At 35.4% G+C, this 17,139-nt stretch overlaps 3 protein-coding genes across 4 annotated transcripts in view; 1 reads left to right on the forward strand and 2 right to left on the reverse strand.

Annotated features, from left to right (window-relative positions):
• LOC109835634 (ATP-dependent Clp protease proteolytic subunit-related protein 1, chloroplastic) overlaps positions 1-2,546 on the forward strand; it is an 11,138-nt gene extending 8,592 nt beyond the window's left edge. Inside the window, exons 8-9 of the mRNA XM_020403609.1 lie at positions 1,833-2,015; positions 2,104-2,546. Of these exons, the coding sequence (XP_020259198.1) occupies positions 1,833-2,015; positions 2,104-2,190 (270 nt within the window). The 3' untranslated portion in view covers positions 2,191-2,546. The remainder of the gene's footprint in view (positions 1-1,832; positions 2,016-2,103) is intronic.
• On the reverse strand, positions 2,564-3,931 carry LOC109835635 (inactive protein RESTRICTED TEV MOVEMENT 2-like). The gene is made up of 2 exons (XM_020403610.1): positions 3,515-3,931; positions 2,564-3,435 (listed from the first exon to the last, which is right to left on the reverse strand). Exons 1-2 carry the CDS (start codon positions 3,651-3,653, stop codon positions 2,639-2,641), a joined length of 936 nt encoding a protein of 311 aa, XP_020259199.1. The 5' UTR covers positions 3,654-3,931; the 3' UTR covers positions 2,564-2,638.
• LOC109835633 (FACT complex subunit SSRP1-like) overlaps positions 4,061-17,139 on the reverse strand; it is a 20,670-nt gene continuing 7,591 nt past the window's right edge. The window contains exons 3-15 of one of the 2 annotated variants that reach the window (XM_020403607.1): positions 13,339-13,422; positions 13,155-13,249; positions 12,891-12,999; positions 12,597-12,683; positions 12,402-12,494; positions 11,275-11,472; positions 10,784-10,935; positions 10,558-10,705; positions 10,373-10,471; positions 10,042-10,224; positions 6,001-6,079; positions 4,402-4,579; positions 4,061-4,332 (exon numbers count right to left, since the gene is read on the reverse strand). In XM_020403607.1, coding sequence (XP_020259196.1) covers positions 4,449-4,579; positions 6,001-6,079; positions 10,042-10,224; positions 10,373-10,471; positions 10,558-10,705; positions 10,784-10,935; positions 11,275-11,472; positions 12,402-12,494; positions 12,597-12,683; positions 12,891-12,999; positions 13,155-13,249; positions 13,339-13,422 — 1,458 coding nt within the window. In that variant the 3' untranslated portion in view covers positions 4,061-4,332; positions 4,402-4,448. Of the gene's footprint in view, positions 4,349-4,401; positions 4,580-6,000; positions 6,080-10,041; positions 10,225-10,372; positions 10,472-10,557; positions 10,706-10,783; positions 10,936-11,274; positions 11,473-12,401; positions 12,495-12,596; positions 12,684-12,890; positions 13,000-13,154; positions 13,250-13,338; positions 13,423-17,139 lie in introns of both variants that reach the window. The other variant, XM_020403608.1, reaches the window with a different exon arrangement.

Below are 17,139 nucleotides of genomic sequence, written 5' to 3' on the forward strand. Positions count from 1 at the left end.
TGGGTTGTTTCCATTATGGGTGGTAGGAATCATTATACTGAAGACCAATTATTAAAGAAAGCAGCGCCTGGTCTTTTCTCCTATATCTACTTTGGGCATAAGAAACCCTTCTGTTGGTGCATATCAGAGGTTTTACAATATTTGGTATTAATAATGTGGAAGCAAGCATGTCAGGGTATATGCCTAGTAACCTAAAATTGATGTCAGGAATTTTAATCTGGTTTTTAGAATTTGGTCAGTTAATCGATTGTCGACCTTGAGAGTAGTGATTAGTGGTGCTCATTCAGAATGGATATATGCACTAATTGTTTGAATATTGGGGTTTTTTGCATGTATACTCCTTAAATCATCCAGATTTGCAAAATTACTCCCCAAATCAAAACATTGAAATTTTATAACCCGACTTAACGTTTTGATGGAATATTCCAATAATATTCCTTTTTCCATTTAATCAAATGTAATTAGTTAATTGATGACAATAATACCCCCGATATATTAGTTAAACCTAAATTTGTAATTCCTACATTATTAACTCCTTCCCAACATCTCCTTCCGCAGCACTTATTTTTCCCTAACATTTCGCCCTGTTACTTCACTTCTCCAAAATTTGTGGTGTTTCAAATTGCTGGTCCAACTTGAGGAAGGATGAGGAAAAAGAGGAGGTTAAATGGGGCAAAAATGTTCTTTTTTGTTCCTGATTTTTCATAGTTATATTCTCCTCTATGTTCGTGACCTCGACAATATCCTTTGAGGAGAATGACGTCTCATGGCTGGTCAAGTCGACAAACATGGAGGCAGCAAGTCCTTTGTCTTTGTATATGTTTACTTCGCAGGGGTGTCCACAGCATTTCTTCTAGGGAGCTTCATGTTGATGGATGCGCTTATCCATGAAAGAAGGCAACCTTGATACAAGTTTCTTTTCTTTATATTATGAATCAATTGGATCCCTGCACCAAGGGATCTTTTTTTTCCGAAGACATGGATCTTGTTCAAAAAATTGCAACCATTCCCAAAATCAACAACCCACGCTCTCACTAATTAATCTAATCTGGAATCGAAACCCTAAAATTTCATCACTTTATCCCATTTCCGTCGAAATTCAGATTAATTTTGTGGGGAAATGCAATGGGTAGCATGAAGGACATTATTCTTATTTATTGGAAATAAAGAGGGGTAATTAAGCCATTTCAACTCCCAACCATTTGAAATTGAGATTAATTTTCGTGAGGAAATGCAATTGGTAGCATGAAGGACATCATTCTTTTTTATTGGAAATAAAGATAAGGGTGACTAAGACATTTCAACTCCCAACCATTTGAAAATTGATGGTGTTAAGTGGGAGGGGTAGAAATTTTCAATGTTGAGGATTTGGAGGGTAATTTTGCAAATAGGGAAGATGTAAGGGGTAACTCAATGTTCATATTTGGTTAAATAAAAAAAAGAACCTGGATTTTAATCTAGTATATGAGCCGCATACAAGGCAGACATTGGCGAATAGGACTAAAACATGCAGAGAGAAAATGGACTAGGCCTGAAAACATTAATATGAGGAGCACCTTAGCTTGACTTGACTTTGATGTAGAAAATGCATTCATGCAATGCTCAATATAATCGTATATGCATTCAACATATTCTGTAATTTACATTTGCATTTTGATATTCCTCTATGGTTTAGCATAATAGTTCTAGCTATACTCTAAATGGGTGGATGTGAGATATCCATATTTGTCAGAAAGTGAATAGGGAGTCCGATATGAGCCTATAACCAACTTCAGTTCAATTGTATGTAACTTTAATGTATTAGTGCTTACTTGTCGATAACACTTGTGCAGGCCAAAGAACTTGATGCAAACTCTGACTACTACATTGAACTGGTAGCTAAAGGCACAGGAAAATCTAAGGAAGAAATTGCAAAAGACATCCAGCGCCCCAAGTATTTCCAGGCACAAGAAGCTATTGACTATGGACTAGCAGATAAAATCATCACTCCGCAAGACACAGCGTTCGAGAAACGGGTAAATATTTCCATAAACCCTTGAATGCTTGAAATTAATGCAATTGCAAATGGACTATTTCTTTATTGGTCGGTTTAATCTCTTCCAGAATTATGATGAGTTGCTGGCACAATCAAAAGCCATGAGGGCAAGAGCTGCAGGTGGTCCTCAAGCTGCTCCACCCTCTTCGAGATAGGTATGGGTTCAAGCTCCGCATCCAATCCACTGGATCAACTGACTTATTCTGTGATAAAAGTAGTGTTTCTCTATATTGATCCAAGAGCAACACCAACTTTCGCTCGGTTCCTGGCCATTCCTTTGAAAATCAGGCTGTTATTGCTTTTGAACTCTGGTGATCCTAAGAAATGAGCAGGATTCTGAAGCATGAAGGATGAAAAAGGAAACTAACTGTTGCACAGAGAGCTTGTATTTGTACTTAAATTGTATCCTTTAAACAAAGTCTGTATAGTATCAGCACATCCGATACGGAGGCCTGTTTGGTTTGATTTGGCTCCTCTCTTATTTACGTATCAGCTCTATTTGATTTTGTTACGTTAGAGATTCAAGAGTCAATGAATGTAGGCTTGTAATTTATCATTTATTATGATGTGTTATTTACAGCATGAATTTGAACACATGTACACTTATGCTACAGTGCAGCATGCTGAACTCATCCCCGACGAGCTCAGTTTAAGACAGGCATAAACCCCAGCAGAAAATGACACGACCGCCACAGCAATCACCTTCTTGTTTCTATTCAGCTTATCCAACGCAGCAATCACCTTCTTGTTTCTATTCAGCTTATCCAACGTACCAGGGTCCAACCAGCTAATTGGAATCATCTTTCTCATTTCCCTCAACTTCTTCATCTTCGTAGTTTTCTCTTCGATATTCTTCGATTCTTCCTCCTTTACGGGTTCATCTTTACTCTTTCGCGTTTCCTTTCGAGTTGGTTCATTCTGCTTCTCTTTGGTATCTTTTGGCTTCTCCTCCTTTCTATTTTCTTCCTTCTCTTCACGACTAGTTGGCTTCTCCTCTGGATGTTCATGTTTCGCTGCTGCATCTTTCTTGTCCTCCCCGATGCTCTTCGCTTTCTCCTCTTGAGTTGGTTCGTTCTGGCTCTCTCCAGTATCTTTAGTCCTCTCCTCTATATGTTCATCTTTCTTCTCTTCATGCATAGGTGTCTTCTCTTCGATATGTCCTTCATATTTTGCGGCTTCTTTCTTCTCCCCTACAAATTCTTTCACTTCCCTCTTTGGCATAACCAATGTGAGACGTCCATCCTCGAACCTCCCACTGATTTTATCGGCAATCGTGTCTTCAGGCACATCAAAAATCTCATCAACGTCAAGGTACTTGTTTTCACTCACTTGTTTGCTTCCTTTGATTAGCAACTTCCCAGCATTATCAAGCTGGACCCTGATCTCCTCCCTCTTGAAACCTACACAGCACAAACAAAAAATTGAGGTTTTCTTTTGAACTCGCTATCTAGTATTGCTTATGTTTGTCGTAATGCTTACCTGGCAACTGCAAGAGAAGAGTACGACGGGATTGGTCATCGATCCATTCGATGGTTGGCTTGAAATCTTCGTGCGTTGCCCTCGATACCAATGAAGGATGGCCTTTGAAGGTAGGCTTTCTTGATCTCATTCTGTCCATGAGTCTATAGAGGGTTGAAGTGATTCGGATGGCTTGACGCCTTCCAAATGCACTATATTTATAGGCTTGTACTCCTAGTTGGTGTGAAAATGACTTGAATACTTGTTCTAGGCTTGGCTTGTGTTGAGAAATTTCTTGTTCTTCATGGAGAAAGGCAAGGTAGGATTCCTTACTTTTCCGAGGACAGAAAGATAGCTCATTGTGTCGTTTGATTTCTCACCTCTCCTTCTTTTGCTTTGTGTTGGGGGGACAGAGGTTCAAAACCTTCAAAGGTGGGCTTTGTGGGCCTATCTACAAGACCCATTACGTAATTAACAGTCCAGGAACATCAGCATATGTTGTTTAGGTAGAATAAAGCAAAATGATTATGTGGGTTTTGTTTTAACAAATTCAGACAAGCCCAAACATGAATCTAAAAGTGCCCATCATATTAAAAGATACTAACGCAACAGACCAAAGTACAGAGCATAAGCGCAAAAATTGTCATGACTTTTCGGCGAAAAAAAAAGAAACTACAGGCTCCGGCAGAAAATACTGCTCAATAATCAGCCACATCCTCACTAAAGACCATATGTTTTGTTCTGTAATTGTCATATAATTAACTTAGTTCTCTTTCTTGCCTTGCTGAGCATCTCAGCATCTGCAAATACATGATACCAGCTTACAACAGAATGGTTCGCTGCAAGAATACATAGCTGCCCATCAAAAATAAATACCGATAAACAAAAAAAAAAGTCGATTTTCTCACCTGGAGCCATTTTTAAACTCTCATGGATATTGAACTGGCGATTTTGGCTACTCGCTGTCTGATCCACCACCAGAATCTGCATTCATTGCAGAACCCCCACTTTTGTAGCCAACCATGGCTTCCTTGTACCGTTTAGAATCTGCCCGAGCCATTGACTCAAATGGCTCTTTCTCCTCAGCTATTCGCAAAATAAATAATAAATAAATAAATATAACAAATAAATACATAGACTAATGTGCAATTAGAAAGAAAGAGATTGGTAAGGATTGTGATAATTGGATCCCTCACTCTATAGGGAATGCTCTAGGGGAAAAAAAACTTGACAATAACTGTACAAAAACCATCAATCTCATGCCAAAAAAATTGAGTTGAGGCATCAAATTCCTAGTCAATGAAGAAGAGATGCCTTGGTTGACTCGAATAACCTTAACCCTTGTAGAATTATGAATTGATAAGGGTGAAACGATAGATTTTCTACAAGAAATTGTATTCATCTTTAATGATGAGCCATAAGACCAAAAAGAAAGGCACTGACAAAATAAAGGAATTATTTACCAATATGCGCGATGCAAAGAAAAGATTAATAAAATAAAAAACAAGAGATAACTGAATCCATTTGTTTTCTTCATTTCAGTTGGCAAAAACTATCCAGGAAGATCTGATCTGAACTTGAACTAAACCAGATTAAATCCAGAATACAGATTGCACCGAACTTTTCCAAACTATACTAAGTTTCCAATGTTTTTAGCCTTTCTTCCCTTGATGTCGTTTCATGAGGATAATGTTTGCTTATTATTTATCATTATCATTATGGGTTCAGTTTCTGGACTTTATAGGGGTTCATCTCAAACTTCAACAGTGTACCGCATTCTGTAGTGAATTTTATCTGAATATCTGTCAAGTTCAATTTTGCATAATCATGTGGCCAACTCCTTTTTTAAGTTCAACGTGATGCAACCCAACCCCCATCTGGAGTGTAGTTGGCAACCCAGCGCCAGTGAGACAAGCGCTGAACTAGTTGTAAGGCTGCCATTTCCAATGGGCATGAGAAATGTAAGTCTAAGAGCGCTAGGTTCCTATCTGAACTGCATGATATGGGAGCTACACAGTGCCTCGTCAGAACGTGCCCGGCCGGCACAGTGGCGGGAGTTGCTGAGCGCAGGTGATGTGCGCAACCGGCCGGTGGCGCGGCGCGGGGGGGGGGGGGGGTAGTGGGGGGGGGGGGGGGGGGGGGGGGGGGGGGGGGGGCAGTATGGGTATTTTCATGCACCGGCCGCGGCTCCGCAGCTGAAGTATCAAACACACGCCACATTGTTCTGATAGGAAGTGCAGTCGATCTATGGACCTATGAAGAGGCGACCTATAGTGCCCTCCGTCAATCATGTCGTTCACCATCTCGAAACAAAGGTTGATAACCAACAAGTATAATAAGAAGCATAGGCTGTAACAAGCATTCTTCTATAAAAATCGTCTCCTTTGGGCATCCTTTTTTGTTCTTCCATTCATCCCAGTAATAGTGTAGTTTTCTAAATTGGACTCGGTGTCATCAAGAAGAGGTAACAATAAAAGCAATATTTGATTATGTTCAAAAAACTATACCTGTCATCTTCTTCCACTTTTCACCAAGAGCCCTGCCAACATCAGTGAATGACATTCCGGGATTGTTTTTCTTTAGATTCTGCGGACCGCAAGTGAAACAGATCAACTTGTTACAACCAAAATGAAACAACACAAACTGAAATAGATGAGGAAACGAAAAAATTTAAAGCAAAACATATTTCGGTCCCAATATACTTTGTATATCAGAGGACTCGACGCAGAAAAACTGGGGAAACAAACTTTAAAACTGACATTTAATATTTCATGCTGCTGAGGGTACCTAAACTGATGCATCCACTAGCCTTTCCCAGAAAATTCTTATTTTCAAAAAGGAAGTGATGACAGGATCCACTTTCAGAGTTATGCATGTGCAATCTCAACAGATAGCTCACTGCTAAATCAGGCATTTGATAAACATAGGGCTCAGGAACAAAAGAGCAAGACAGTTATCAAATGGGGAGTGTTCTTAGAGTTTAAGTTGGCTGGACAACATGATAATGAAAGATCAGAAAAAGTTGGCTAGAAATTTTTAGGGGAATTTGGAGTTCACAAGATAGGTCTTCCATAGAGGTTTTTACTAGCACATAAATCCAACACCACCGATATTTAAGCTTTTAATGAATTGTTTAATCAGAATGATCAACTGCTGACACCGACCATCCTTGTTTTACCTTCTATAATCTATACACTTACCACATCTCTAGTTGCATACTGAAGTTAGCTATCTATTAATTCAAAAACAAATTATTGTGCATATATCAATCTTTGCTTTGTTTATAGAAAGAGAAGATGTCCAAGTTAGGACACTGAGTTTCAATTCCAAACAAAAACCAAAGAGCATAGCAAAAACATAATGTTCTTGGATAAGAGATGTAAAATTTCCCCCCACAAATAGGACACTTAGCGATACACTAAATCACTAATATAAGGTTAACCATAAACAAAAAGAGTGTGGTGAGTATCACACACGCATGCATGCACACATACACGACGATTAAAAAATTTAAGCTTTTTATAACACATCAAATATCTAGGTATACCCTTTTCATAATAGATAATGCTTGCAACATCATTCAGCAAGCAAAATCTCAAGAGTAAGTATCACAGTAATTGGTAGCTTTAGTAATCAAAAGTGACATCAACAAGCATTTTTCAATATATAGTAAAGGAGGTAGTCTAAGGACAATCTTAAAGAGTTAAATTCAGCTAATTATGCTACTGACTCTAAGGGGGGTTATTCATTGGTGTAATTTGGAGGATAATGGGATAATTTTTGGAACATTACTTTTTGGTGTTATGCATTGGGGTAATTGGAACTGGAGTCAACTTTGTGGTGTTATTGGTTTGTTGGGGTAATTGGGGGACAAATACTCCACTTTCCCCTAAATTACACCAACTATATAAAGATCCCCTCCACCTCTTCCTCATAATTACCCCAAATTTACCCCATCCTCCATATTGGAACAATGTTGTTCCACTTTGAAGGCAATTGGGATAATTTTAAAATATTTTTGTATTACTTAACTAATACATGCTAATTATATTATAAATATATGATATGATATATAAAATATAATATATATTAATATTTTAATAACATAATTTAATAACATAATTTAATAACATATATTAATAATATTATATAATAGTAACTATAATATAATATATTTATTATAATATTATATAATATTTTAATAACATATATTAATAATATTATTTAATATATTATTATATAATATTAATTAGTAATTATAGTATAACGTATTTATTATAATATTATATTAAATTAAATAATATATTATTAAAGTATTATATTATATATATTATTCATATATTATATTAATTATTATATAATGTAGCATACTAATATAATGTTAATTAGTAATTATTGTATAACATATTATATTTTTGTATAAATAAAATAATGTATTATATTAAATATTATATTATTTAAATATTATATTAAATATATTGATATTATATTATATTAATTATTATATATAGTATAGCATGCTAATATAATATAATACAATACAATATAATAATTAATAATAGTAATTTGTAAGTATAGTACAATATATTATATTTTAATATAAAGTAAAATAATATTTATATTATAATAATATACTAAATAATATACTAAACCAATTGGATAAGTTAATTTAGAAGTAATTAATAGATAAAATTATATTTTAATAAGGTGCCACATCATCAATTATCCCACATGAATTATCAAATCAAATGCTGAAATTATCTCATTATCCCACTTTACCCACTTTACCCCACTAAGAGTGAAGAGAAATGTGTGCTGCCTCACCCCTTCACTCAACAAAACCAATAAATAAAAAAGGACTGAAAGATCCCAGCTAGAATTTGCTTCACTGTTCTATTTTCAGATCCTCAGAAATTATAGAACCGATGTGATATTGGAAAGTACAGAAAAGCTGTTGCAAGAAGCAGATCTTTTTTTAGTTATTTACTAAATTCCAGGAAATTTACCATGTTTCTTTCATCATTGTTTGCAAGGTAAGATTCTCACAAAGTCATTTGTAAGGTGACATTATGAGCAAAAATCCATTGCCTACAAATAATCAAAGCCTTTCAATAGAAGATGCGCTGTGCAGCATGACAGAAAAAAAACCAAGTTTTGACCATCTATGAACAATGAACATGATGTCAATTGCTGAGCTGGGTTATATGAGCAAGATCAGAGGATATCATGAAACGTTGGAGGACACATGGATCCAAGGTAGACCTGCTTTGTTCTCTTCACGCAATTTAAATTGTGCAATCAAGAATCAACCCTCCAAATTCCAAGACTAGGAAAAAGTAAGGGACAAGTTACAGTAGAATTTAGCTTGCATTGCAGTGATCAACTAAAAGTGCTCAACTGCAGATAAATCTGGATACGTTTACCACAATAGAAGGAACATCAGAAAAAAAAAAAAGCCATGCTTCTGTTTCCCTCCATCAATGAATAGAGAAAGTGGATTTGGTATAAACCTACTTTTGGATTACCATAAGGTGAAGGAACAAGCATCCGGAAAAACTGTGTTAAATAAGGCTTGAGAAATGAAGTAACACCGGGCCAATCTTAGTCTGAACTGTTCAACAGAGATAGACAAGCCTAAGATCGCTTAAAATTTTCTAACTAGCACGCTCTTATGGAATCTTGTCCAATTTGGTAAGTGAGAGCATAAATTGGAGAGGTTAGACACGCCTAAAATCGTTTAGCTTCTAGCACAATCCCCAGGAACCTTGTGCAAGTTGGTAAACAAGAGAATAAAACTGGAGTGCTGCCAGAATTATTGTTATATATTCCTGGACATTAAAAAAATGATGCTTCATCGAAGTTAAGTTCTCAGGAAAGATATTGAAGAAATGACACTCAATAGACCAGAATTTGATCATTCACCAAAGTTGTTCCTATGGCAGCCACCTAATTCTGTGTCTATGTCCAACCTAACTTCCAGATCATATTAGTAAAATGCAGCCTTTAGTCACATAAACAATACCTGAGAAATGATACCTTATTACTAGGACGGAGAAAATATTTCCAGTTCCAGAAGCTATTTGGTAAACTTGAATCAGTTTAGCTAGACCACAACCCGCAATATTAGATGCATAAAGCTCTAGCTGAAGATGGTTTTGTACTTTTTGTGATAATCTAACAAAGCAAATACACAACACAGATGTCTCAGTATGTCGAGTAAGTTGTATTTAGTTAGGTGGCATGTCAAAGTAATAGGAAAAAGGAGCTCCATAATAGATAGAGCTGCGCCCATTACGACAATAGTTTATGGGTACTAGCCAGGCTTGAGGCTACCAATTATTTAGTGCATTTTCTCCCTAATAGAAGAAAATGAGGAAATTGTGAAGGTTATCCACCTTAGGCCAAAAGGAAAGGATGTGAGTATCCACCTTGCACATTTGAAAAGACGAGAAGTTCGCATAACGGGGTAAAAGGATTAATAAAATTGTTGCCTCACATGTGCTGGTAAGAAACAAAAGGCAATAATTTATCAAGCACATGTGACATACCTCTCTTTCAGTATTCGAGAAAAACATGAAAGCTGACATTGCCCTTTTGGGGGCATTCGGATCCTTTTTCTTCTTTTGTCGCTTCTTTTTTGAACCTTCTTCATCAGCATCTTTGGCTTTTTTCTTTGCTGACGATGCCTTTGCAGCAGAAGCTTCTTTCTTTGACTCCTTCTTTGCAGGTTTCTGAATTTGGAAACCATATTAGTAAAATTTATTGAAAATAGCATATAGAGATCCAAGATCGCATTAAGGAATATCCACATGAAGTCTCCATATTCATAAAAAAAATGTGCTGCTGAGATGACATAATTGAGGGGGAAAAGGTTATTACTTCTTTCTCATTTCCACTTTCGCTAGCATCAGATTCTTCTTCTTCAGAATCATCACTTGGGGAACCACCATCATCCTTGTCAGCAACAAAATCTTCATCCTGCAGAAAATTCTTCTGATGAAAAGATGCTTCAAACTATATATAAAAAAAAAGCAAATAGTAAAAGGAGTCCTAGTGTGCCACACCTCTTCGTCACTGTCCTCACCACCAGCTGCATTTTTAATTCGTTCAAGATGTGGATCAACAGCATCATCATCATCATTCTCCAAAACAGATGCAACACCATTCGTAGTTTGTGTACCACCAAGGTTCATGATTTTCAATCCCTTTCCACTTCATAGGACGAGTTATGTCAGGACATGAGCTCCATTAAGGAAGCCTCTGATGCGGGGAAATGAAAAAACCCCTTACCTAATGAAGTCAAAGAGATTATGATACTCATTCCTCTGAATGTTTCTGAACAGATGTTCTTGATCATTTTTCAATTTTACAAGAAGATCAAAATAGTGAGATGAAACGCTTGACCCTCCAGCACCATGTCGCTCAAACTCAACATACTCGATCTGCACGAAAAGATAACATGCTGGAGCTAATTTCTCGTTTTGATATAATATAAAAAGCATAAAATACTTAAACCATCAGAGAGAAAGAGGGAGGAGGAAGGGCGACATTTTGTATTTTAAGTAACTATCATGAACTTTGTCTGCTCTCTAAAAAAAATACGAGAAACATTATTTGTTCAAGGAAACTACCACAAACTTCCATAACTACTGCTAGAACTACAAGAGAGTTTTCATGATAATTACATGGAATAAATAGTGTTCATGATATTTTCTGAATAAACAGAAAAACTTAATGGCAGTTCATTAAGATATACACGAAGTTCTACACATCACTAATACCTCCTCATGAAGAATGAGAGTAGGCGGCCTTGGCAAAAAGAAGAAGCTCTTCTCAAGTGGATACAATATTCCATCTTCAGCCTTCAACGATGATTTCACAGCATATCCATCTTGACAGCTACGGAATTTCCCTGGTCTTGTAACTTTGGCTCCAGACAAGCCGCGCAGGATCAAAGTGAACACATCATGAATAAGGCCCTAGAAATATTTGCCTATCAAACCAGTTTCATGAAGTAGGACAGCAAAATACATAAAACAGAACAGAAGATAATAAAAGATGCACAAAGACCATCTTCATAAAGACAGCACCCTCAAGTTTGAACGTTCATCGTAAAGCTAGAAAGAATCAGAACATAATTGTGCAAGTTTTATAGAAAACTCCTCCACTTCCTTCTAAACATATCTCTTCTCAATTGTGTTTCTTCTTGAACGTCTATTAGTCTGTTTTGGAGTAATTAGGACAACTGAAGCGCTGTTTCTGATCTTTAGAATGCATTTATTATGACTATGAGACACTGGAGAGCACAAAGTCGGAAGTGTTTGAAGTGTTAGGTAATTGAATGTCTATTTAAGTAATTAGGACAACTAAAGGCCGAAGCACTGCTGCTGATCTTTAGAATGCAAGTATTATGACTATGAGACACTGGAAAGCACAAAGTCTGAAGTGTTAGGTAATGTCAAATCATGTACTTTAAAATGGAAGTCTCTGTAAGGCTGGTGTAATTTTTCAACATAGACATGAAAAATAACATATATGATATGAAAAATGACATAAATTTTATATAAATTTAACTTGCAGTAGATTCATGGGGAAAAAACTTTTATGTTTGTTTGTGAAAGAAAAGAAATATCGTAATAAGAGAGAAGGCCCACTACTTTACCTCTACAATAATCAGAAGTAGAAGAGGGGGATCAATCTATGAACTTCTTTTATTTTAATTAGCAAAGCTTACATTTGTGCATATGCTACAATGTCCTATCATTCAAAAACATTTGACAAATTCTAGACGACTCTGCATATTCAAAGACAGATGCATAGAATCAGCATTGAAAACAATTAAACTTCTAAACATCAGAATGGTTACAAGTTAGTAAGATTAAACCTTGCAGTTTTTTTTCTAACTTACCTTGTATGATGGTTCCAACTTATCCTTGTATTTTGTAGCCAGAAGCTCCTCGTTCATTGACAAAGCACTCTCAATTACAGTGTCTGTTTCAAACTTTACAAACCAGAGGCAAGTGCAACATACCATAAAAGTTAAGTCATAATGCTTGCCAACTGAGCCAAAAAAAAAAGAGGTAGCATGCAGAATTATAAGCACCTGAAGGATGATGTGTGGATACAAAGTCATTCCTTTGCGGATGGGTGGATCAAGTGTAACAACAACAAAGGTATGAGGTTGATTGGACTGCATAAAACACAATGGAGAATGCAAATGAGGCCAACCAGAAAACGGAGACAAAGTTTAGACTAAACCATTGCTACAGAGTAATATGTAGAGTTGATTGCTTACTAGACATTAGACAACTGCTGATGTAACGTAAATAGCAGAATACAATTTCATTAAACAGAAACTTGACATTTATTAGGTTCCGCTGTAGAGAAAGAGCATAACCTTTGGCAGTAAAAATAGCCGGACAACACTGCTATATTGAATCTTGAAATCATTTGCCTGACCTTGAAGCCGGAAGAAGGAAAGATGAAGCTCAACACTGTACCGCCCTCTAAATACACAGATTTGGTTTTAGCTTCTAATAAAATTAGCAAGGCTCTGAAGATGGCATTTATCTTATAAGGTACAGATTCAATTTTCAAGGAAAACACCTAGTTAAAAGTATAAAAGGACAGTTGGAATATGTAATCAGTTTCTTCTCTATACCTTGGTGTAAGAATTGCAATTCCATCAAATGTGACAACAGCCTCATCACTTGATGAGCCAACATCCGCCATGGACGAGATTTTGTCAAGTAGAACCTAAAAGATTAAAAACAAACTAAAAACATTAAATTTATGCCAGTACATCACTCATATCAAGTAGTGGCACTCTGCAAAATAAAAGATACCTGTGCTGGTGCACGATTTTCATCGCCAACATACTGAGTGTTGGAATTAGGTATATGGAAACTCAGATCCATCAGCGAATCCTTCTGAGAATGGAAAAAATAATAAATATGTCAAGAAGAGAAAGTAACTCCGAGTTATATGGAAAATAAACACTATTCCTCAATAGCAAGTTGCAATATGAAGTTCTTCGTCATCTCTGTTAATTCTTTTTTTTTTCAGCAATTCTTATCTTTTTCAGGGAAAATTTCAAGAAATGTTTTTCTTGTATGATTAATCTCTCAAGCAATCAGAAACAGGGGATTCTCTGTAAAGCATTGAATAAGTAAATGTGTGAGGGTTTCTTTTTTTTTTTTTTTTGGTGTGGGGCAGGGGGGTGTTAAACCCGAAGTCTCTAAATATGTGAGGGTTTTTTTTTTTTTTTTTTTTGGTGTGGGGCAGGGGGGTGTTAAACCCGAAGTCTCCATAAGACGCTCCCTTCACTTGATCATTGTTCTTTTGTCACGAATGATAATTCATACTTAGAGGTTTAAACAAACAAATATTAACATAAACAATATTTCTCAAGGAGCAAGTTGCAACGTGAACTTCAGTGTCAAGTCTATTTTATCTATTGTTAAGATTTTCTCTTCATTTTGCTTCTTCAGGGGAAAATTCAAGACATATTTTTCTTATAGGATTGAATTATCTCAAGCAATGAGAACCGGATGTCCTTTGCCAAGTACTAAAGCAAAAATATGGAACTAAAGCTAACAAATGGAGGGAAACCTTAAATAGGGACAGTGGCACTTCCTTAACTTGAATATACATCAAGATTCAAGAATCAAGATTGACAATTAGTATTTGAAAGAAACAAGCATTCAACCACGATCAGAATTTTGTTCTTCAATGTATGAAACAGGATGAAGAAAATCATATGACAATATCAAAAAAGCAGTATCAAAATTTCAAAAAGGGACCACTTAAGATGGAAAAAGAAGAGTATTTACTAGAAAAACATATTTACTTATATTACTAGTCTACTATAGTTTTTCTTACTTGGGGTTTGGCTTTTAAACTTACGCCATAGTCATTTTAATAGGTCAAGCAGGTAATGTAATACATGAGTGAAAAATTGGCATGATTGCGTAACATGATATCTTCTGATGCATGACAAGAATTATTTGGGCCTAAGACCAAGTAACGCAAAATTCTGTGAAAACTCAAAAATTTAGCGTTTATGCCTCCCACGAGATGACCTAAGTAAATAAATAAATAAAAAGAAAGAAATATGTTGGAGGGAAAGACAATTGAGATTGAAGAGATATTGAAGATTCTAGACCAGCATCAGCTTAGAGGAGCAAGCTCTTAGGATAATACTTAAATGGAACTGAAAGATTACGCATAAAGGAACATCATTCAAACCAAACAAGAGGCTAAGATACTGCTCCTACACAAAGTGGTGGTGATAGCAATCTTGATGCATACACTTTTTATTTACTCCTGGTGGTCCACTTAGTGTTTCTTGTTACATGATAATATTACTTCTAGGAACTCTTCATAATCGAACCCACTATAAAGAAAATTGTTCTCTTTCTGGAGAATTTTTTCTGTTCATTGATTAATGAGTCCTGCCCATCAATGCAGAAATATTTGTGCTATAACATCAGTTGTTATGATAGTAAAAATTGAATAAAGTATGTTTTAATATAAATATTAGATTTGTATCTAACCATGCCATAACTTTCTGCATGTATCTCATGGAAGAGAAAAATGTTCACAGTTTTGTTGTCTTCTTACGCAAACAGTATGAAAAGGTCCCAGTAAAGAATATTTAGATTGTGTCAAGACCTGAAATCAGTTTCAGGACCAGATTTTCAACTGCACAATACATAAGAACTAATATAATTCTAGATGAATTTGCAAAGCATGCAACTGAGAGACCTAATAACCTTAACGATACCATACATGAAACTAATTTTCCATGGTATCAACATTATAGAATAACGAGATCTCAAATCTCAGCATCATGTAAATAGCCATTATAAACGGTTCTTGAGGAAAATCTTAGTAACTGTCCATGTTAAACAACAATACTGATTTAAGGGTTTTCATTAAAGCACAACCATTCTGTTTCAAATTTATACCGGCAGAGGCGTATATCAGTCAAAACATTCAGGACTGCATGAACAGAAATAAGGGAATAGGAACAAAAAATCAGTAACTAAACTCTCATAAAACCTAATAAGAAGAAAAATAGAGAGAAAACACTAACATCATTGAATAAAAGAAAAATAGAATAAATATTAAAAAGAAGGCTAAAAAAGACCAGTTTGATCCCCGCACTAGGGCCTCATACCCAAATTGGTCCCTCCACTTTATTTTTTTCTCAACTTAGTCCTCGTATCCCTTGCTAGATGTAATCACAAATTCCATTAAATAAAAATTGTACGAGCAATAATATATTTTCTAGTTTGTTTCATAATAAAAAAGATCAAATATCAGACTAATGACCATGATGAAATCTCGACGGGTTTCTGTAATATAATAACTAGTATTCGTATTTAAAAATTGGCAGCATGGTAGCTTTGATTCTTCTGCTAAAATTATCAAAAAGCCAGTAGGTCCTTTCGCTCTTTGGCTAAAACTAGCCTTTTGCCCGTGCAAAGCACGGATGGACCTTCCTCTCTATTAGTGTAATTCACTCCGTACACCACACTATTATTATACCTACCCCACTTTTCACCAAAACGGTATCTTCCTTGCAAATTGAATCGAAAAGAATATATATATTCTTTTATAAAATAGAATTAATTAGATCCTTTTAGATTAATTTTGCAAAATATGTAATGGAGATGGATGTAATAACCATGTTTAGATTTAGTTGTTTCTTATACTGTAATTTTTAGGTAAGTCATCAATTAATCGTAATCTTATATAGATCAAAAAAATACTACATTATATTGTATTTCAAATGAACAATAAAAGACTGAACTAAAAGTTAAAATTTGCTTTTCTTCTGTGCTTCTTTTCTTAGTAAAAATCAGTAGGAAAAGTTGATTTAAATTTAGTAGTTAAATGAAACTGATATATGATAAAACCTATTTATTCAAATTTTATGATAAAAGAAACAAGTCATTGGTTCCCACATTAAAGGCTTGGACGTCGTACAACATTACTTAGTATATTCCTATATGAGCTAGTGTTTAATAAGGGTTGGCTTTGCATGCAAAATAGGAATAGTTGGTAGTTTGTGCAGTTATGACCATTCCAATTCATGCTGCACATGGGTCGGGTATTAAGCTAGGGTTTTGATTAATCGTACATAAAATTATATGTCCCATAGGATTACTTGGTGATATTGTTCGAATGGTAGATAGGCTTGGTTACATAGATTCAAGGCATATTTTTTATGTTGAACAACAGTGTAATTTATTTATTTTAATATAGTTAACACTCAAAGTTTTGCTTTAGACGTTCTCTAAGTTCATACTACATATCCCTTTGATATAGTGTACTATGTATTATTCCCTTTGAATTACCTTTCTTTTCATGCGCTCGTATCACTTTCTTGTTTGTAATACGTTATATGTTCTCTAAGTTTGTAAATATGCACTTGTAACAATTCCCTTTGATTACCTTTCTTTCCCAATAAAGTTAGGTAGCTACTGAATATATATGCACTTTCCACACAAAATTCCTGCACCTGTTAAAATTTTGGTTAAATTTCACAAAACCACCATGAACTTTGGGGGGTTGTTACACATAACCCACATAAACATTGTTTATCTCATATAACCTCCCTCTACGATGAGGCGTCTTAC

The sequence above is a fragment of the Asparagus officinalis genome, chromosome 3, assembly GCF_001876935.1.
Source record: "Asparagus officinalis chromosome 3, Aspof.V1, whole genome shotgun sequence".
NCBI lineage: Eukaryota > Viridiplantae > Streptophyta > Magnoliopsida > Asparagales > Asparagaceae > Asparagus > Asparagus officinalis.